This window comes from Bombina bombina, chromosome 4, assembly GCF_027579735.1.
Source record: "Bombina bombina isolate aBomBom1 chromosome 4, aBomBom1.pri, whole genome shotgun sequence".
NCBI lineage: Eukaryota > Metazoa > Chordata > Amphibia > Anura > Bombinatoridae > Bombina > Bombina bombina.
Genome location: NC_069502.1, coordinates 523345544 through 523368300, shown reverse-complemented (window position 1 = coordinate 523368300; position 22757 = coordinate 523345544). Strand labels below are relative to the sequence as shown.

Sequence of the window (22757 nt, the reverse complement as noted above, 5' to 3'; positions counted from 1 at the left end):
GGGCCTTTTTCTAGATGTCAACTGCTAATGTAACTAAGACTTAAATAGCCATTAATGGCCAATAGTAAATTAAGTCATAGTTACATTAGCAGTTGACATCTTGAAAAAGGCCCACGTTGGGGCCGAAATGCGTCGATAGAGATAGACATCACTGCTCGAGTCTGTCAAATAGGGTAAGCCTATTACTAGTAGTTCTTGTTTTATACAAACAATATTGCACTATGAGTTTTATTTTTACAGGTCACAAGATTTTTTTCTTATTTTTTCCTTTTTTTTTTTTTTCTTGGTCCATATATTTTTTCTATATTTTTCTATTTTTTATGTTTTACTTTTTCTTATTTTTCTTCTGTGAGGACATCTACTCGGATCTCCTGGATACCACTAATTTGGAACTTTTAATTATTTAGACACTCAATTTGGACACAACGATAGAGGACTCAAATCACTGGACACTTTTCATCTGTAATATCTGAGGATATTACTCACAAATCACTGGTCACTTTGTTTATATTATCCGAGGATATAACCTGCACTAATATTCCACATGTTTTGTTTTATATAGGGTACCCTATTATATGTACTTTTATAATAAATGTTGACTTTATCATATAACTTTTAATCTCTTTGTAGGATATTTTTAAAATTTACATAGATACTTTAGCCTATTTGGCGCTCCCTCTTTTTGTATTTATGTGATTATTTTTGAGTTTTTTAAGGATCTCATTTTGGGAGCTTGTATCCCTTTATGTTGGCACTGTATATAATTTAATTTATAAGTTCCCAAAAGCAATAGATCATGGACTCTTACTTGCCAGTGAGGTGGCTTTGGATTTTATAGAGTTCCTGGGGTTTAGGAATCTTTTCCACCTCCTAGTTATAGGGGGAAGAGTAGTTCCCAGGAATAATGGATTGTGGACTCTTACCACCATGAATGAAGTTAATTTATCAGGTAAGCATAAATTATGTTTTTTTTTCACAAATGAATAAAGTGCTTATTGTCTTTCAATAATTGGCTAAATGGAATTAGGGTTGCCAAGTCTTAGTAATGTATTTAGTATTTAGTAATGTAAACATTCTTCAAAAGGGAAATAAAAGGCAGAAAGCTATAAAAGCCTACAGAAATACTTTATTGTCCAAATGATATTTCAAAACAACATTTTTCTATGCTTTCTAAAAATATATATCCTTTTCCCTGAGCCCATGAAAAATATTGTAAACATTATTATACAGCATGTTTTATTTATCGTTTTAAAATGCTTGAGTATCAACAGCCACATATGTACAACTGTTAAAATATATTAACCAAAATCTATTTCTTCACATGTTTTTTCTGCCCTACAGTTACATAATATATTCTTGTAACTATCAGAACAAATTATTATGAATGGTTTTTAGTTAATAAATAAACTGTAGATGCACAGTGTAAAGAACCAAATAACAAACATTTTTGGCGAGTTTGCACTGCTGGTTGGAGTGGTTAGAGTGGTTACAGTTGCTTTCACTTCAACATTGGATCTGCACGCAGAGCAGTTAAAACCACAGAAGTCACAAGTGGAAATCTTCATCATGGTCTGGGAATTATAAGTTCTTGTTGCTGTATTTCCTGAAATAAATAAAAAATCCAATTAAATTGGCCCTACTCATTACCCTTTAAAATAAACTGGAATATATAATGGATTTATTCTGGGAAATATAAGACCTATACAGAATACAGGACATTTTAATAGCCATGCTTAGTATTAAAAAAGATCATGTGTCAGTAAGGGATTTTAATTGTGTTCAAAGGGGCAAGCAATATAAGTCCTAAAATCATTTATAGCTTTTCTCAAGCTAAACGGGAGAGATTTCATGTATTTTCTGTAAGCTGTTCGCTAGGTCTGCCATTGTTGTTCCTTTAGGTAAATCATTTACATCTGGTGCTTAAGGATTGGAATTCAGATATAGTGGGCTAAATTCATAGATGCTGCTGAGGGGACTCATTGTGCACCTGAGATCATGATTGAAGACCGCAGCCTTAGAGGACCGCAGCCTCTTTAGACCGCTGCTTCATAACTGCTGTTTCTGGCAAGCCTGAAGGCTCGCACGGAAACAAGGGGAACAAGGGCTATTCAGCACTTGTTAAATCTATACCATGGTGTTAAATACAGAAGATTTGGTTTGGAACTTTGTTAATACATAGAATATTGTTGAAAAAATAGAAATGCACTGGGTCAACATGAGTAGTGCAGGTTAACTTTTGTTTGATTTATAAGCTTGTGATAGATGAAGTGTTAGGATTGGTAAAGTCATGGCCTAGATTTATTAAATCTAAACAAGGTCATCTGGTTCAGAGAGGTTCCGTAGCTTCTATAAGCATCCAACTTTTTCATTTGACAAGAAGAGAATAATAGAGCAAAACCTAAGTACAGGCTGCGCTGCAATGTACAGTTAAAAATAGACTTTATTCAAACATCTTTAAAATCACTAAACAGACATGGAGGTTGCAAAAATGCCTGACACTTTTCACTATCTCTAGTTGCGCTTAATCAGTGAAACTATGATTAAGCACTACTAGAGGGCACGAAACACGTCAGTCATTTTTGCAGCCTCTATATCTGTTTAGTGATTATAAAGATGTTTGAATAAAGCCTATTTTTAACCGTACATTGCGGGGCAGCCTATCCTTTGGTTTTGCTCTTTGAATTTAAACAGCAAGGTTCCTGCTCGCTTTTAGGCTTGCACCCTGCCTGACTAGTGTGAAGGACCTTTGACGTAATCTCCCTGTGCCATGGTATCAGCAAAAAGAGAATAATGCAGGTCATAATAACACTGACCACACTGTTATAAATAAAAATACTGTGAATAAAACTTTCATTCTGTTGAGTGATTAAATTATTTAGGACCAGATTACAAGTGGAGCGGTATTTAATGCTCCTTCTTGTGCGCTAACTCCACTAGAAGTAGGTTTTTTGTGCACGTTGGATAGTGCTTGTATTACAAGTTGAATGTAAAAAGTGTTTGCTAGCGAGCTAACCCGATGCACACAATCAAATGAACAAATCCCTTCATAGAAGAAAAAAAAGTGGAGAAAAAACCCTACTCGTGCGTAAACCCAGTCGCATGTTGTCAAGTACGCTAACCCAACATGAAAATATGAATATGTTCTATTTATTTTGCTTGATGCCCCATGTTTCTGACGAGCCTGTTTCTAACACCAGTTATGAAGCAGCGGTCACTAAGACCGCTGCTCCATAACCTGTCCGTCTGCTCAGTGCAGGCAGACAGGTTATGGAGCAGCGGTCTTAGTGAGTACGATCGGGTTGATTGACACCTCCCTGCTGGTGGCCGATTGGCCGCGAGTCAGCAGGGGGCGGCGTTGCACCAGCAGCTCTTGTGAGCTGCTGGTGCAATGTTAAATGCGGAGAGCGTATTGCCCTCCGCATTTAGCGATGTCTTGCGGACCTGATCCGCACTGTCAGATCAGGTCCGCAAGACCTTTGATAAATAGGGGCCAAGGTGTGGATGGAAGACCACCAAATCAAGACCCTGTTATGACCAACCCAATTTCCAGGCCTGACCCTCATTGAAAACCTCTGGAATGTGATTAAACAAAGCTGAGCTGCTTGAATCTTTGCACCAGGAGTGGCATAAAGTCACCCGACAGCAATGTGAGATACTGGTGGAGAGCAGGCTAAGACGCATGAAAACTGTGAATTAAAATCAGGGTTATTCCACCAAATATTGATTTCTGAACATTAGTTAAAACATTAGTGTTGTGTTGTTTAAAAATGAATATGAACTTGTTTTCTTTGCATTATTCAAGGTCTGAAAATACTGCATCTTTTTTGTTATTTTGACCGATTTGTCATTTTCTGCAAACAAATGCTCTAAATGACAATATATTTATTTGCAGTTTAGGAGAAATGTTGTCAGTAGTTTATATAATAAAACAAAAATTGTAATTTTACTCAAACACTTACCTATAAATAGTAAGACCAGAGAAACTGATAATTTTGCAGTGGTCTCTTATAGATAGATATTGACATACAGAATACTGAGTAACACTATACTGTAAGGTTTAATGGCACACTAGATCAAGGATAAATAAATGTATATCTATCTTGCCAGACTAATCAATCACAGCTCCAATGTCACCATTCCCGATTTAGAATCTCTGCTCTGCAGTTCTTCTCTGTTTCAGACAATCCTGCATCATCACGTGAGCCCTCCCCTGAGAAAGCGCAAACTCACCTATAAAATACTTTATTTACACAGAATCCCTGGATTTATTAGCATAAATGTTGGCTGTTTACAAAATCATGTAACATTATGAGCTAAGTTTCACATGCCAATACAGAACTACTGTTGAGACTAAAAGCAGGAGTCAGATACTCATTTTAAAATTATATTGATGTGATTTTTTATTATACAGTTAAATAAATTGGTTAATTTTTCATGTTTTTTTGTTTAACCTTTTTGACTATGTGCTGTATGTTATGCCAATAAAAATTAGCCTCAGCAGTTTTTGCTTGTGATGTTTACACACCAATTCCATAAATTTTAGGAACTTTAAGACATGGGGCATCACTAGTCGCATAACATTAGTGTTTATCATGTTTTTCCCTATTACTGGTCAACCTTTCCAATTTACCAAACTTACTTGGGTTGTAATAATCTGATATCTTGACCACTGCATCTTGAGAAGCTGCAACTTTAGCTGTACGAACCATTGGAACAGTTACACAAACTTGAGTTTCTGTAATCTAAAAAAAAGTGGGTAAAACATGTTCACTTTAGATATAATGTAAAATATATTGAATCTGGCTTATTTTAAACATACATATTATAATCAGATAAGGCTCTAAACATCAATATGAGTATATATTTGCAAAATGTAATTAATTTCATATTCAACTCATTGTCATGTGTCTATAAAGGATTTAATTTACTACAAGTAATTATAGATTCAATATATTGTTGATAAAAAAAGGCTATATTTATTTACACTGTAAAAACATGTGCTTCTACCTTAGAACATGAAAAAATTAACATCCATGCATAAAAACAAAAATTGTATTAACCGATAGACCAGTGTTTAAACATTTCAGTTCTCAAGAATAGGCCAGTTATTTCCTTTCTGGGCCTCTTCCGTATCTTAATTTTAACCATCTCCACTATACTCAAGATGGGAAATAATATTTAAATCTGGTCCATTAGGGTTCTATGAGAACTGGAGCTGAGAAAGGCAACACTAGACAGCTTATGTAGCTGCCTACCACTACAGCATATTTTATTTAGGTTGCATGATTTATTTTATTACTTTATCTTTTAAAGGGACAATCTACCATAGAATTGTTATTGTTTTAAACGATAGATAATGCCTTTATTACCCATTCCCCAGTTTTGCATAACCAACACAGTTATATTAATATACTTTTTACCTCTGTGATTACCTTGTATCTAAGAACCTTCTTCCAGCCCCCTGATCACATGACTGTGACTGTTTATCATCTATTGTCTTAAATTTAGCATTGCTTTGTGCTAGATCTTAAATAACCCTCTGTGACTGAACACAGTGTTATCTATATGGCCCACGTGTACTTTCTGTCTCTTTGTGTTGAAAAGAGATTTAAAAAGCATGTGATAAGAGGCAGCCCTCAAAGGCTTAGAAATTAGCATATGAGCCTACCTATGTTTAGTTTAATCTAAGAATACCAAGAGAAAAAAGCAAATTTGATGATAAAAGTAAATTGGAAAGTTGATTAAAATTACATATCCTATCTGAATAATGAAAGTTTAATTTATACTAGACTGTCCCTTTAACTCCTGGCAAAAAGCCTACTACAAACAACAAAATAGGATACCTCCAGATAGTATTAAAAATTAGTATCCAGGGCCAGCAGAACCATAAGGCAAACCAAGCTGCTGCCTAGGTTGCAGCTACAGAAAAGATCAGCAAGGTAATTGGATAATATCTTCTTCTTGGTGCATGGCTTCTGCTCACCGTGGCCTCTAGTTATCAACGTGTCTACTTTACCTGCCTTCACAGGCCCAATACGCCTGCCTAAGCTCGCCTAGCATCGCCGCCGTGGACCTGAAAAATCTCGCCAAAGTTATCAATAAATCGGTCAAAAAGCCGCACACCAAGTACGGGGCGATGAGCAGCGTACTTTGATAGTTATCTCTCATCCGATCTCGCTGCTTTTCGGCTTTTTGACAGCTTTATTGACAAGCTGTCACTAAGCACCCACACTATACTGTTCTACCCCCTATACCGGCGCCCCCGGAGCCCCCCGCAACTAAATAAAGTTATTAACCCCTAAACCGCCGCTGCAACTCTTATAAATGTATTAACCCCTAAACCGCCGCTCCCGGAGCCCACCGCCACTCTAATAAACTGATCAACCCCTAATCCACCGCTCCCGGAGCCTACCGCCACCTACATTTTACCTACTAACCCCTATCCTGCCCCCCTATACTGCCACCACCTATAATACATTTATTAACCCCTATCCTGCCGATCCCGGACCCCGCCGCAACTAAATAAATTGTTTAACCCCTAAACCACCGCTCCCGGACCCCGCCGCCACCTATATTAAACTTATTAACCCATAATCTGCCCCCCCTACACCGCCGCAACCTATAATACATTTATTAACCCCTATCCTGCCCCCCTACACCGCCGCCACTATAATAAAATTATTAACCCCTAAACCTAAGTCTAACCCTAACACCCCCCTAACTTAAATATTAATTAAATAAATCTAAATATTATAACTCTTATTAACTAAATTATTCCTATTTAAAACTAAATACTTACCTTTAAAATAAACCCTAATATAGCTACAATATAAATAATAATTACATTGTAGCTATTTTAGGATTTATATTTATTTTACAGGTAACTTTTTATTTATTTTAACTAGGTACAATAGCTATTAAATAGTTAATAACTATTTAATAGCTACCTAGTTAAAATAATTACAAAATTACCTGTAAAATAAATCCTAACATAAGTTACAATTAAATCTAACACTACACTATAATTAAATTAATTAAATAAATTACCTACAAATAACTACAATTAAATACAATTAAATAAACTAACTAAAGTACAAAAAATAAAAAAAAAGCTAAGTTACAAAAAATTAAAAAAAAAGTTACATTTCAAAAATATTACAACAATTTTAAGCTACTTACACCTAATCTAAGCCCCCTAATAAAATAACAAATCGACCCAAAATAAAAAAAATCCCTACCCTATTCTACATTAAAAAGTTACCAGCTCTATTACCTTACCAGCCCTTAAAAGGGCCTTTTGCGGGGCATGCCGCAAAGAAAACAGCTCTTTTACCTGTAAAATAAAATTGCAAACCCCCCCAACATTAAAACCCACCACCCACATACCCCTACTCTAAGCCAAACCCCCCTTAAATAAACCTAACACTACCCCCTGAAGATCTCCCTACCTTGAGCCGTGTTCATCTAGCCGGGCACCGATGGACCAAAAGAAGACATCCGGAGCGGCAGAAGTCTTCATCCTATCCGGGCAGAAGAGGACATCCGGACCGACAAACATCTTAATCCAAGCGGCATCTTCTATCTTCATCCATCCGACGAGGAGCGGCTCCATCTTCAAGACCTCCGGCGCGGAACATCCTCTTCTCCCGACGACTAGACGATGAATGAAGGTTCCTTTAAGGGACGTCATCCAAGATGGCGTCCCTCGAATTCCGATTGGCTGATAGGATTCTATCAGCCAATCGGAATTAAGGTAGGAAAAATCCGATTGGCTGATCCAATCAGCCAATCAGATTGAAGTTCAATCCGATTGGCTGATCCAATCAGCCAATCAGATTGAGCTCGCATTCTATTGGCTGTTCCGATCAGCCAATAGAATGCGAGCTCAATCTGATTGACTGATTGGATCAGCCAATCAGATTTTTCCTACCTTAATTCTGATTGGCTGATAGAATCCTATCAGCCAATCGGAATTCGAGGGACACCATCTTGGATGACGTCCCTTAAAAGGAACCTTCATTCGTTGTCTAGTCGTCGGGAGAAGAGGATGTTCCGCGCCGGAGGTCTTGAAGATGGAGCCGCTCCTCGTCGGATGGATGAAGATAGAAGATGCCGCTTGGATGTCCTTTTCTGCCCGGATAAGATGAAGACTTCTGCCGCTCCGGATGTCTTCTTTTGGTCCATCGGTGCCCGGCTGGGTGAACACGGCTCAAGGTAGGGAGATCTTCAGGGGGGTAGTGTTAGGTTTATTTAAGGGGGGTTTGGGTTAGAGTAGGGGTTTGTGGGTGGTGGGTTTTAATGTTGGGGGGGTTGTATTTTTATTTTACAGGCAAAAGAGCTGTTTTCTTTGGGGCATGCCCCGCAAAAGGCCCTTTTAAGGGCTGGTAAGGTAATAAAGCTGGTAACTTTTTAATGTAGAATAGGGTAGGGAATTTTTTTATTTTGGGGGGATTTGTTATTTTATTAGGGGGCTTAGATTAGGTGTAAGTAGCTTAAAATTGTTGTAATATTTTTGAAATGTTTGTAACTTTTTTTTTATAACTTAGCTTTTTTTATTTTTTGTACTTTACTTAGTTTATTTAATTGCATTTAATTGTAGTTATTTGTAGGTCATTTATTTAATTAATTTAACTATAGTGTAGTGTTAGGTTTAATTGTAACTTATGTTAGGATTTATTTTACAGGTAATTTTGTAATTATTTTAACTAGGTAGCTATTAAATAGTTATTAACTATTTAATAGCTATTGTACCTAGTTAAAATAAATACAAAGTTACCTATAAAATAAATATAAATCCTAAAATAGTTACAATGTAATTATTATTTATATTGTAGCTATATTAGGGTTTATTTTAAAGGTAAGTATTTAGTTTTAAATAGGAATAATTTAGTTAATAAGAGTTATAATATTTAGATTTATTTAATTAATATTTAAGTTAGGGGGGCGTTAGGGTTAGACTTAAGTTTAGCGGTTAATAATTTTATTATAGTGCGGCGGTATAGGGGGGCAGGATAGGGGTTAATAAATTTATTATAGGTGGCGACGGTGTAGGGGGGGCAGATTAGGGGTTAATAAGTTTAATATAGGTGGCGGCGGGGTCCGGGAGCGGCGGTTTAGGGGTTAATAAATTTATTATAGTGGCGGCGGTGTAGGGGGGGACAAATTAGGGGTTAATATGTATAATGTAGCTTGCGGTGGGCTCCGGGAGCGGCGGTTTAGGGGTTAATCAGTTTATTAGAGTGGCGGTGGGCTCTGGGAGCGGTGGTTTAGGGGGTAATACATTTATTTAGTTGCGGCGGTGTAGGGGGGGCAGATTAGGGGTGTTTAGACTCGGAGTACATGTTAGGGTGTTAGGTGTAGACAGCTCCCATAGGAATCAATGGGATGTCGGGCAGCAGCGAACATGAACTTTCGCTATGGTCAGACTCCCATTGATTCCTATGGGATCCGCCGCCTCAAGGGCGGCGGTTTTAAAACCAGGTACGCTGGGCCGGAAAAGTGCCGAGCGCACCTGCTAGTTTTTTGATAACTCCCAAAAGTAGTCACATTGTGCCGAACTTGTGTGCGGAACATCTGGAGTGATGTAAGAATCGATCTGTGTCGGACTGAGTCTGGCGGATCGAAGCTTACGTCACAAAATTCTACTTTTGGCGGTGTAAAGGGCTTGATAACTAAGGCGAATCAGCCTCGCCACAAATACGCTGCGGAATTCCAGCGTATTTGAGGTTGATGGCTTGATAACTAGAGGCCCATGTGTAAGTTGAAATGCATCATGAACTAGCAGTAAAACATAAAGAATGTCCTAGAGTTTTTTTTATTTAATTTGTTTTACTTCTTCTTTAATGCTGCATGCTGTACTCCTGATCTAGTTGATCACCAGCAGCATTTACATCTTCCCATGGTCCACTGTAATCACTGGCATTACACATCTACCAAAATGTAGCACTTTGTCCAACTTCCATATGCTCTCTGGTAGCATACATGTACCTATCACTTTACAGGTGCCAGCTCTCCTTCTTCTACTGGGCTACTGCAGTACCCTATATTCTTGCACTGCTGCTGCAATATTGCACTAATTCCTTATCAGGTAGTGCTAAAACAATTACTTGGAAATCGATAGTCACACTCTGGAATCCAAGGACTCTCACCCACATAGATGGCCAACACCCTTGTAAAATCAACTGAACTGATTACACTGAATGTGCACTAAGACACCTTAGTGTAGTATACACAACTAGTTTCTATATTTCACCATTTATGTAGTTGCTTTGTTTTGATGTTTGTTGAAAGAAACCAAATAAAGTTTAGCTTTAACATAGTTTAGAACTCACTGAATCAAAGTACAGATACACTTTGTCATCTTTCTTTTCCACCATTTTAAGAGATCCTTGTATAAGTATTCCATCTGAGCTTAATGTGAATCCACTGAGATATTCAACCTCTAAAAGAACCATGCCACTCTCACGTCCACCTAAAGTGCTATGAAAGAAAATAAACAACTTTAATTCACTATTACAAGTTATGTAAATGGATAAAACAGAAATAGCTTACAAATAGTATTTTCTTCTTTTTTTACAGAATAATATTTTCCAATTTAAAATAACCACAATTAAATTCAGAAGTTAAATTTTGGAGGGACAGTTTATCAGACCTACCTCAGAACAGGTAACCAGTATGAAGTATGAATCTCTTATACTTCATACAAACCTAAAACTATCTACCTGGGTAATTGAAACTAGAATTGTAAGGCTTACGCCTGCTGTTGCATTATGGCTGAATACACCAGATGTTGACTAGTGGGATAAACCAGAAATGTATGATATCTTGACATAATGGGGCCGATTTATCAAGCTCCGTATGGAGCTTGATGCCCCTGTTTCCTCGTGAGCCTTCAGGCTCGCCGGAAACAGAAGTTATGAAGCAGCGGTCTAAAGACCTCTGCTCCATAACTTGTTTGCCTACTCTAAGGCCGCAGACAGAAATCAACCCGAACGAATACGATCGGGTTGATTGACACCCCCTGCTAGCAATTGGCCATGAATATATAATGCGATTGGCTGAGAATATATAATGTGCAAAAGTCCTAGACCACCATTAGATTTGTTGTTTTAGCAAAGTTTTAATGACCATCTATATTTATTTTTTGGTCTCTTTATTAAAATATGAACTGAAAATACAGGAAAAAAACACAAATTTCCAAACATATAACTGCTTCTTCAGACAAAAGTCAGTATTTAGTGTGACCTCCCTTGGAACTAAGCACATCTTGAACTCTTTTGGGAAACTGTCCTGAAGTTTTCTGAAGTAATCTTCTTTGAGCACTTCCCAGAATTCTTCTTTAGATTTAGGTTGTCTTTTATATCTTTCTCTGTCCTGATGATCCCATACTCACTCTATAATATTCAAGTCTGAACTCTGTGGAGTACATCACTGGCAGTGTTTTATCAGCTGTTTTTCCTCTCCAAATATTATTTTACTGCATTAGCAGTGTGATTGCGATAGTTATCCTGCTAAAAGTTAAATCCTTTCCCAAACAGGTGCTTTCCAGAAGGAATGGCATGATGAATGAAAACCTGTGTCTGTACTTTTCAGCATTCATGATACCATGGACAATATTCCCAACACCACTGGCAGAAATGCAGCCCCAAACCAGGACAGACCCCCCCCCCCCCACCATGTTTCACTGAAGGCTGCAAGCACTCATTCTTCCATCTCTCTCCAACTCTTCTTCTTACATATTGTCGACAATTGAACCCAAAAATGTCAAACTTCGATTGGTCTATCCATAATACTCTTTTCCACTGATCTTCATTTCAATCTTTGTGAGCTTTGGCATATCTTAGCCTTTTCAACATCTTCCCCTTCCAAAAAAGTGGTTTCTTGGCTGCTACACTTCCACAAAGACCATTCCTGATCAAGCTTCTTCGGACTGTAGAAGGGTCAACTTGGCATCCCGATGAAGCTGCTAGATGCTGAGCTAGGTTCTTGCTGGAGAGCTTCCGTTCTCTAAAAGAAGAAACTCTGAGAAACTTCTCATCAGATTTTGAAAGCTTTTTTGTCCTTGACCTCTCCTGAGTATTCAAATTTCTTTATAACAGCTTGAATACCACATCTTGAGTTTCCAGTTTGTTTGCTGATGTCCCTTTGAGAGGGGCCTTGCTGATGCAAAACTATGATTTTATGTCTCTCAAATTCTGTGATCTTTGGCATTTTGAATGTAAGGATGTGATTAAAAGTTGGTCCTATTAGAAAGCTTCCAATGAATTAAACTTATGTGTATGAATTAAATTAAATTAATTAAAATATGTGTATGAAATGCTCAAGAATGTCTTGCACTAACCTAGTGTAATAGACCTTTTTCACTGCATTCATTTGACATTAAATAGTAGGACAAATACAGGTGTTATCAATGACATTAATTAGGGTTCCATTCCATTTAGGTTTACGAGAGCCAGGTTCCTGCTATTACTCAAGTGTAACGGGAGGTCACACTAAATACTTGCCACTTTAACCTATAGAAGCTGTTTCTCTAATTTTTTTTCTATTTTTCCATACTGCATACAAATATTCTGTATTTTCTGGTTGTATCCTTATAAAGAGACTGAGAAATAATTATATATGGTCATTATACCATTGCTAAAACAACAAATCTAATGGTGGCCTAAGACTTTTGCTACTGTATATATATATATATATATATATATATATATATATATATATATATACAGTATATACTATATATATATATATATATATATATATATATATATATATATATATACACACACATATAAATGTGCATATTACAAGTTTAAAGTAAAAAGGATTAGCGTTAGCAAAAGGCTCAAGCACTCTAACTTCAGGACTTTGGATATTGCAATTCCTTCTCCCCATAGACTTCTATGGGGTGTGCTGCAAAAAGCCTTATTAGTTATCCCTCACGCTAAACTGACACTGTACTAGATCAACTGCACTGAAGCTGAAGGTGCAGTAGGAATACTTTACATTCCTATGTTCTTCACATAGAAAATAATGTTCTTTTTATTTTTAAATAGATATTTCTATGAATATATCTGTAATTTTTTTGTACAATGTATATTTATAACTATATATCTATATGAATATATACAGAGATAGATAGATAGATAGATAGATAGATAGATAGATAGATAGATATTGTATATACATTTTCTTCTATGTGAAGAACATAGTAGTTTCAAGTATTTCTATTCAAAACACATTAAAACATTAAAAATTAATAAAAATTATATTGCATGTTTCAAGGTATCTGACTGGGAAGGGCTTACGACTGTGTCTGCGCATGTGTATATATATATATATATATATATATATGCACACATTTAGACATATAAACACATACATACACATGCAAACACATATTTAGATATATACAAGTTGGTGCCCTTCCCAGTCAAACACTTTAAACACTTTTTAACCATTGTAAAACCTTTTTTTCAATAGTAAAATTATATTGTTTTATTAAAATTGTATATATGATTGAACTACTTTATTCTACTATGTTTTTTATGTGTTTTGTGATTATTTTTTTTAACCTTTACACTTTTCTTCAGGTCTCAAGTCGCACTAAGTATTCTAGCGCAGTTTCCGCTTACGATCGAGCTGTAAGCTTGTAATATGAGCGCACGGTTGCGATATCCATTGAAAGTATAGGCTGCGGTAGAGCAATCTCAGATGTGATAACCATTCTCTGATATATTAGTTTTATCATGGACTTGTCATATCAAGTCGAGCGTGGTCAAGCAATACTGCTCATCACACCCGGCACTATTATCAGTGGCGTATTTAGGTTTAGTCCTGCCCTAGGCACTCAAAATTCTGCTGCCCCCCCTCCCCCAAGGTTTTAGGTATTTTTTTGGCCATAATATTTTTTGCTCAGGGAGTAACATGAATATTTTTTTATGGTATTTTCAAAGTTTACCAGGACTTACAAAACACTTGAATACACATATAAACAGGCACACACAGACACACATAGTCAAAGACACATACACACACAGTGTTATGCCCATACGCACTGTCATGAGCACACACATACATTTATCTGTTGCTGCAAAATATATTAAAAAACAAACAGTTTTCTTGAAATAATACTTCCCCAAGCACAATACTGAGTGCTGAAAGCCATCTGAACTAAATTGTTAGCGTACCACTTATAATGTGGCCCATTGTGGGGTATGTTGATAAATGCAAAAGAAGTAAAGATTTCTAAATTTGTCTGTTTCTTTTCCTATACTGGATATCATGCACATAATAAAAAATGCAAATAAACATAAATAAAGAGGCAAAATAATTGACAAGGCCAAATACGGGTGTTACCTTGTGCATACGACTACAGACAGTAGGTTAATGTTGCTTTGATCTTCTACTACCGTGACTTTCAGTTGAAATGCTTCTGTGCTGGATGTATCTCTTTTACGTCTGGCGGATGGTTTCTGGTTATAAACTACATTAAGCTGCAATATAAAAATTCAAACATGTCACTGTGAATATTATTAAGGGTTTGTGTGGTGAATCTAAGAGCTTATCTATTTTTATTTGTTTCTTCCTCCAAATATTATTTGCTGGTAAAACATAAAAAGATAAACTGATTATAGTTTGTATTAACTTTCAGTCAAATGATAAAATACATAATCATGAACCCCTATTTTTTAAATATATGTTTTATATGCTCTATCCTGTATAGACTCACATATATTAAAGCCCCAAGTATAACTTCAACAAGGTACTTGATATTCTGAAGTAATATTACAGAAGTAACTCTGCATAGTCTAACATATCAAGTTACAACTGAATTTTTGACTTTTAAATACCTGGATATATACCTTTATACCTTCTGTACAACCGATTTATGAACAAATAATAATAATATTGATACATTCAATATTAGTTTTTAGAGGATACCCAGTGTTTCCCCTGTAATTATACTCCAATTTTATACAGCTGCAGCTGAGTAAAAGAGTAGACTTAAATCTGGGGATCTCACTACTTACTGTTATTGACATGTTACCCTTTCATTTCTACACAATTTATTTTTCAGATACAGTAATTTACTCAAAACAATGGTTTGCTCATATGTTCTTGCATTGATAGCAGTTAATGTAAAAAAAAAAAAATAGGTTGTATGTACAAATCATTCTTTGGGCAGTATATCTGGGTTTCATCCATATAATAGTTATGTAGCTATATATATATATATATATATATATATATATATATATATATATATATATATATATATATATATATATATATATATATATATATATATATATATATATATATATATATATATATATATACAGTATATATATACACACTCACACACACACATTTCTAGTGTCTGAATGGTATTGTACTTTAACATAGTCAATATTCAAATTCAGATAACTACAATGGGGCATGCATATATGTACCAAATCTGCAAATGTAATCATAATGCAGACACATTTTGTATTGTTTTATATGGTTTTGTATTACCAGTACACATTTCCAGTTGCAATCAATATTTTCTATTCTTATTCTGAGGAGGTAAATGTTTATGTAAAGAAATATGTAACCTAGTTAGAAAATACCTGGAAAATAGCCAATCCTCTCCCAACAGCAGAAACTCTGATGCTCAAAGGTTGGGATACTTGAATCTGTAACAACAAAATGGATATTAGCCTTTTAAGGAACCTAAATATACATTTAATGACAGATGTGACTAGTTTTATCACAATTTGTATTAGTTTACCTGGTGACTTTGTTGCACCAAAAGATTTTCATTCGTGATCTTGAAAGATTTAGGGATAAAAGAACCTTGTCCAGTAACAGTTACTGTGAGCGCTGTGTTTCCGTTAGCTACCAAAACAGAAAACTGGGCTAAAGCCTGCAGAGCAATAATAGTATCCTGTGGAGAACAACACATATTTCACTGTTAGCAAATATACAGGTAGATTACGAATTATGCGCGTTAGAGGGTTTTTAACGAACGCAACAAAAGTTGCGTTATTTCACCCTTCATAGCGCTGCCATTTCAAGTTTTTTAAACAGCTGGCTTGTGCATGAGATATGGTTGCATTAAGCAGTTATATTGTAGCTAGCTAAGGTTTTATTTTTATTTCACTGGTAAGTTTGTATTTATTTTAACTAGGTAGACTAGTTAGTAAATATGTATTAACTATTTACTAACTACTTAGTTAAAATAAATACAAACTTACCTTTAAAATAAAAAAAAAAAACTAAGGTGCCTTACACTAAACCTAACATTGCAAAAAAAAAAACTACCATTACAAAAAATAAAAAACACTAAAATTACAAAAATTTAAAAAAACCTACCATTACAAAAAAATAACAAACGAAATTATCCAAAACAATAAAAAGTATTCCTATTCCTAAAAAATACACCCCGAAATAAAAAAGCCTAATCAATAATAAACTACCACGGGCGCTTAAAAGGGCCTTTTGTGAGCCCTTAAAAGGGCCTTTTGTAGGGCATTGCCCTGAAGATAACAACTCTTTTCCTACAAAAGAAAAACAAACACCCCCTAACAGTATACAAACCCCCACTGCCCAAACCCACAAAATAAAAATAAAGTAAAACCTAATCTACCCATTGCCCCGAAAAGGGCATTTGAATGGGCATTGCTGAATCAGCCAATAGAAGGAGAGCTGCTTAAATCCTATTGGCTGGTTTGAAAAAGCTAATAGGATTTTAGCAGCCCTAATTCCTATTGACTAATTAAAAATTTTCAGCCAATAGGAATGCAATGGTACCCCCAGTATAAAAGGGGTACCTTGCATTTCAATCCTCAGTGTGCGGCGGCCGATCGCATGAAGAGGACCTCCACGTCGGATTGATGGACCTCCAGCTTGGACCTCCGCATTGCACCTTCGCCTGGACCTCCGCCTCCGCACATCGACCGATCCGCCTCTGCAGGGATGAAGAAGATGCCGGTACCATGATGGATGAAGACCTCACCGTCTGGATGAAGACTTCTCGCCGCCTGGATGTCCGGACTTCAGAAACTGTAAGTGGATCTTCGGGGGTTAGTGTTAGGATTTTTAAACATTTTTGGCTGGGTTTTTTTTAGTTTAGGGTTTGGGCTTTTTTTAAAAGAACCAAATACCCTTTTAAGGGCAATGTCCATACAAATTCCCTTTTCAGGGTAAATGGGTAGCTTAGGTTTTTGTTAGAGTTAGGTTTTTTTATTTTGGGCGGTTGGTTGGGTGGTGGGTTTTACTATTGAGGGGTCTTTGTATTTTTTTTACAGGTAAAAGAGCTGTTTAACTTAGGGCAATGCCCTACAAAAGGCCCTTTTAAGGGCTATTGGTAGTTTATTGTAGGCTAGGGTTTTTTTTATTTTGGGTGGGCTTTTTTATTTTTATAGGGCTATTAGATTAGGTGTAATTCTTTTTTATTTTGGATAATTTAGTTTGTTATTTTTCGTAATTTAGTGTTTGTTATTTTTTGTAATTTAGTATTTTTTATTTTTTTGTAATTAGATACTTCATAATTTTTATAGTCGTGTTAGGATTTTTTAATGTGTATTTTAGTTTTCTTTAATTGGTAGTTAGTTTAATTGTAGTTTAATAGTTATATTAGTTTAATTGTTAGTTTAAACTTAGTTTTTTTTTATTTGACAGGTAAGTTTTAATTTAATTTAAGATAGGGAAATTGTAAATTTAATATAAAGTTGGGGGGCATTAGGTTTAGGGGATACTAGTTTAAATTCTCTTATTGTGATGTGGGGGCTTTCGGTTTAGGGGTTAATAGTTTAATTTAGTATATTTCGTTGTGGGGGCTTGCAGTTTAGGGGTTAATAGGTTTATTATAGTGGCGGCGGTGTCGGGGAGCAGTGGAATAGGGGTTAATAACTTTAGTATAGTGGGGCGATGTGGGAGGACGGAAGATTAGGGGTTAATAATATTAAAATAGTGTTTTCGATGCGGGAGGGCGGTGGTTTAGGGGTTAATAACTTTATTATTGTGGTAACGATGTCGGGGAGTGGCGGAATAGGGGTTAATAAATTTTATTAGTGGTGGCGATATCGGGAGCGGCAGATTATGGGTTAATAACTTTAATATAGTATTTGCGATGGGGGAGGGCCTCGGTTTATGGGTTAATAGGTAGTTTATCAGTGTTTAGTGTACTTTGTAACACTTTAGTTATTAGTTTTATGTAACAGTTTTGTTGGGTAAAACTCTTAACTACAGCTCTCAGATGGCTGCACAGATCTTGTCGTATAGGCTGGAACGCAAGCTTTTTAGCCTCTCCGCAAAACTTGTAATGGCTGCGCTTTGGAAGTCCCATGAAAAAACGTAATTTTTACGAGTGCAGGACTGACATTGCGTTACAGGCTAAAAGACTTGCTGCTGTATAACGACAAGACTTGTAGAGGTTAAGTTGCTGTTTTAACACTTAAATGGCCATTTTTTCAGCGTTAAAACACAAATGCACAACTCGTAATCTACCTGATAGATTTAAACAAATAATTATACAAGTGTATGACACAAGCAGCCTGTCACAGATACCAGATAAATAAGGTTACCCACCACCCCCCTACAACATCACCCCTGTTGTTTCTCAGTGGTTGTGGTCACTTGCCAGCTACATAGCTGCAGTCGGCAGGGAGGAAGCAGGACCCCTTTTGGCAGAGCTACCCAGTCGGGTAGCCGGGGTATCCATCACACAGCCCATCACTTTTCCTTTATTAAGTTGTGTTTTAGTCTTAACTAAAACAGAATTGAGGAAAAACAAATGTTCTGTATGTTGCTTCAGAAGGTTGTCACTAATTCAAAAAGTCTCAACAAGATGAGCTAAAATGTGATATTTTAATAAAGTTATCAAACTACTAAAACAAGACAGTGAACCAAAACAGAGTCAGATATGTTTAGTTTAACAAACTCAGTCACTCTTTGAGTATGTAAATTCCGCTAAATGGAACACATCCACGGCTTGTCAGTAATAGCTAAAACCTAAAATTTATTGAAAAAGAATAAAATTAAAGACCTGGATGGCATCAGTTGTAGCAAAAAAAAAAAAACGACTTTGGCGAAACGCATCAGGTGACATTGGGTTCAAAGGATTTTTTTTGCTAATACTGTTGCCACCCAGGTCTGTAATTTTACACTTTTTCAATAAATGTTATGTTTTAACTATTACTGACAAGTCGTGGATGTGTACTTAATGTGTGAATCACCAACACTGTTTTGTTATCAACACATATGGACTTTTCCATTTAGTAGAATTTAAATACTAATTTGTTGGTTCTTAGTGGTCCATAAGTGTATAGGGTACTCACTATAGTGCTTCATTGGGTCAAGCTCTAATTCTGCTTTCTGCTTGCAGCATCATATATAGAAGTTTATGTCTGTTTATACTCTTCATAAAAACTTGAAATTAATAAAGAAATGTAACCTGAGTTGATGCATAGCCACCAAGATGATTCCTTTGCTGACTCAGCCATTTCATGATAGGAATTCCTTCATTGATACGGTTTTGTCTATAGTGGGATAGCAATGCATAGGCTGATGTCTCAATATCTGTTGTTCGCGGCTGCCAATAACTTGTGGTTTCAGAGGGTGAAGACCAGAATTTGGTGCCTCCTAAAATATAGAAATAGAATAGAATTCTAAAGCATTCTGTATTCAAGCAGCTCATTCGAGTAGATCAATAGACCATAACATGTCTTTTATCTTCTAAGCCCTTTTACACTAAATTACAATAAAGGCAGTTCGGTTTCAATGAGAGTCACTACCTGCAGTTAGCCTATGTATCACAACACTGACATTACATAGTTACAGCTGCACATAATGTAACAGCAGCAGCTACCCAAAAAAAAAAAATCCAGCACAGACAATACAAATTAAATGATCATTCACATTGACTTACACCCACCACAATAAAACCTAACTATGGTTTATTCAGCCCAACCAAAAAAATATTAGCCAAACCCTGTCCACACTTCTATAAACCATTTAACCACCTTGTCACTGTTATTAATAATACATATGCAATTTTGTTCCCCTTGTATCCCCTCCAAAACACAACAGACCCCTACATACATCTACTACTGCAAAAAAATCCTATAGCATAAAATAAAAATTGCCAAAAAATCTTTTTTCTAGGTGTCCAGAACATGGTGAGAGACCAAATAAGCAGGACCTTTTCATGAAGAGGCTGAAGAAAGAAGTTGATCCTTCCAAGTAAGGATACTCTAAGGGCTTATAACTTTAAAAAAAAATAACATCTGAGGGTTGTTTATGGCAATTTGGATGGGGTTAGTTGTGGGTTTAGTGGGCTTTGCAAAATAAGGATTGGGAAGTATGGATTGTATTTTAGGTGATTGACGTCTTTTGTAACAAATTGATTTGAAAATGAGACTTAATATGGGGATTGTCTAGAGCTAATACATGGTCATGTATAGAGTTAATAGTGAAAGGGGACAGAGTTTCGGACAGGGTTAATAGCAGGGAGAAAGACTTGTGTATAACATTAGTTTGGGGTGGGGGTCAGAGTTGCATATAGTGTTAATATCAATGGAGAAAAAGTTAATGTAAAAAGGTTAATTGGGGTGGGGGACAAATTCTGAGTGTTTGTGTCAGGTGTATTTAGGGTTTATTGCTGAGGAGGAGGAAGCAAGTAGATACACATCTGTAACTATATAAGTATGACATATATACCAGTGATATGGCAGTTTTAGCCAGCATCATCTTTCATGAGTTATCATGGCAATTGCCTAAATGGAGTTACACTAAGTATACCCGCATATTCTACTGTAAATTGTAATATGTGAGTCTGTTGTGATAAAGACACTAAAATTAAACTTATACATAAAAATTGCTGTCACTAAATGTTTGTGCAGCATCTCTGTTTTAGTGACTTTAGTGATCTAGCGTTAAATATAATCCTTAACTTCTTTATTATATGAATATTGGTCTACCATGGTCATATATAGTGTTTTGTGACTGTGATAGTGTTATATTGGTTATACAAATCGATACAAGATAATGAAAAAAAATGTATAAGCTACAATGAAATAAAATACATTACTTTTATTGCAGAATAAATAACAATCAGCCAGATTACGAGTTTTGAGCGCTATAGGGAAACTAACGATCGCAGCATTTTTTGGCAAGATTTCACTCCCTATAGTGCTGGTATTACGAGTTTAAAATAAGCCGGCATTTGCAGGCGATATGGCTGTGTTGAGCTCCATACTGCACACAAATACCAGTGCTCCTTTGAGCTGCTGTTACGTGCTCGTGCACGATTTCCCCATAGAAAACAATGGGGAGAGCCGGCTAAAAAAAGGCCTAACACCTGCAATCATGGATCGTAAAGCTTCGTAACGCAGCCCCATTGATGTCTATGGGGAATTTTTTTTTTATGTTTAAACCTAACACCCTAACATAAACACTGACCCAATCAACCAATGGGATTGAGCTTGCATTCTATTGGCTGTTCCAATCTGCCAATAGAATGCGAGCTCAATCCTATTGGCTGATTGGATCAGCCAATAGGATTAAAGCTCAATCCTATTGGCTGATTGCATCAGCCAATAGGATTTTTTACCCTTTAATTACTATTGGCTGAAAGAATTCTAATAGCCAATCGGAATTCAAGGGACGCCATCTTGGATGACGTCCCTTAAAGGGAACCTTCAGTGTACGACTGGGACCGTATGAAGAGGATGCTCCGCGCCAGATGTCTTGAAGATGGACCCGCTCCGCGCTGGAAGGATAGATATAAGACGCCGTCTCGATGAAGACTTCTGCCCACCTGGATGATGACTTCTTGCCGCTTGGATGAAGACTTCTCCCGGCTTTCTTGAGGACTTCTTGCTGCATGGATGAGGACTTCGCTGGCTGGATGAGGATGGATTTCCGGTCTTCCAAAACTGTAAGTGGATCTTCGGGGGTTAATGTTAGGTTTTATTAAGGGTTTATTGGGTGGGTTTTATTTTTAGCTTAGGGTTTGGGCATGTAAAAGAGCTGAATGCCCTTTTAAGGGCAATGCCCATCCAAATGCCCTTTTCAGGGCAATGGGTAGCTTATGTTTTTTAGATATAATTTTATTTGGGGGGGGTTGGTTGTGTGGGTGGTGGGTTTTACTGTTGGGGGGGTGTTTGTAATTTTATTTGCCAGGTAAAAGAGCTAATATCTTTGGAGCAATGCCCTGCAAAAGGCCCTTTTAAGGGCTATTGGCAGTTTAGTTTAGGCTAGGGGTTTTATTATTTTGGGGGGCTTTTTTATTTTGATAGGGCTATTAGATTAGGAGTAATTAGTTTAAATATTTGATCATTTCTTTTTTATTTTATGTAATTTGGTGTTTATTTTTATGTAATTTAGTTAATTGTATTTGATTAATGTAATTTATTTAATTTTAGTGTAATGTTAGGTTTTACTGTAAGACAGGTTAGGTTTTATTTTACAGGTAAATTTATATTTATTTTAACTAGGTAGTTAGTAAATAGTTAATAACTGTTTAATAACTAATCTACCTAGTTAAAATAAATACAAATGTACCTGTGAAATAAAAATAAAACATAAGCTAGATACAATATAACTATTAGTTATATTGTAGCTAGCTTAGGTTTTATTTTACAGGTAAGTATTTAGTTTTAAATAGGAATAATTTAGGTATTAATTTAAATTTTTATTTGGAATTATTTTAATTATGTTAAAGTTAGGGGTGTTAGGGTTACGTTAGGGTTAGGGTTAGACTTAGGGTT

At 36.1% G+C, this 22757-nt stretch overlaps 1 protein-coding gene across 1 annotated transcript in view; it reads right to left on the bottom strand.

Annotated features, from left to right (window-relative positions):
* Positions 1–1104: 1104 nt before the first annotated feature.
* The window catches only part of LOC128656511 (CD109 antigen-like), a 224645-nt gene continuing 202992 nt past the window's right edge, over positions 1105–22757 (bottom strand). The window contains exons 27-33 of the mRNA XM_053710439.1: positions 19442–19629; positions 15776–15931; positions 15615–15680; positions 14359–14495; positions 10332–10479; positions 4640–4742; positions 1105–1603 (exon numbers count right to left, since the gene is read on the bottom strand). Coding sequence (XP_053566414.1) covers positions 1392–1603; positions 4640–4742; positions 10332–10479; positions 14359–14495; positions 15615–15680; positions 15776–15931; positions 19442–19629 — 1010 coding nt within the window. The 3' untranslated portion in view covers positions 1105–1391. The remainder of the gene's footprint in view (positions 1604–4639; positions 4743–10331; positions 10480–14358; positions 14496–15614; positions 15681–15775; positions 15932–19441; positions 19630–22757) is intronic.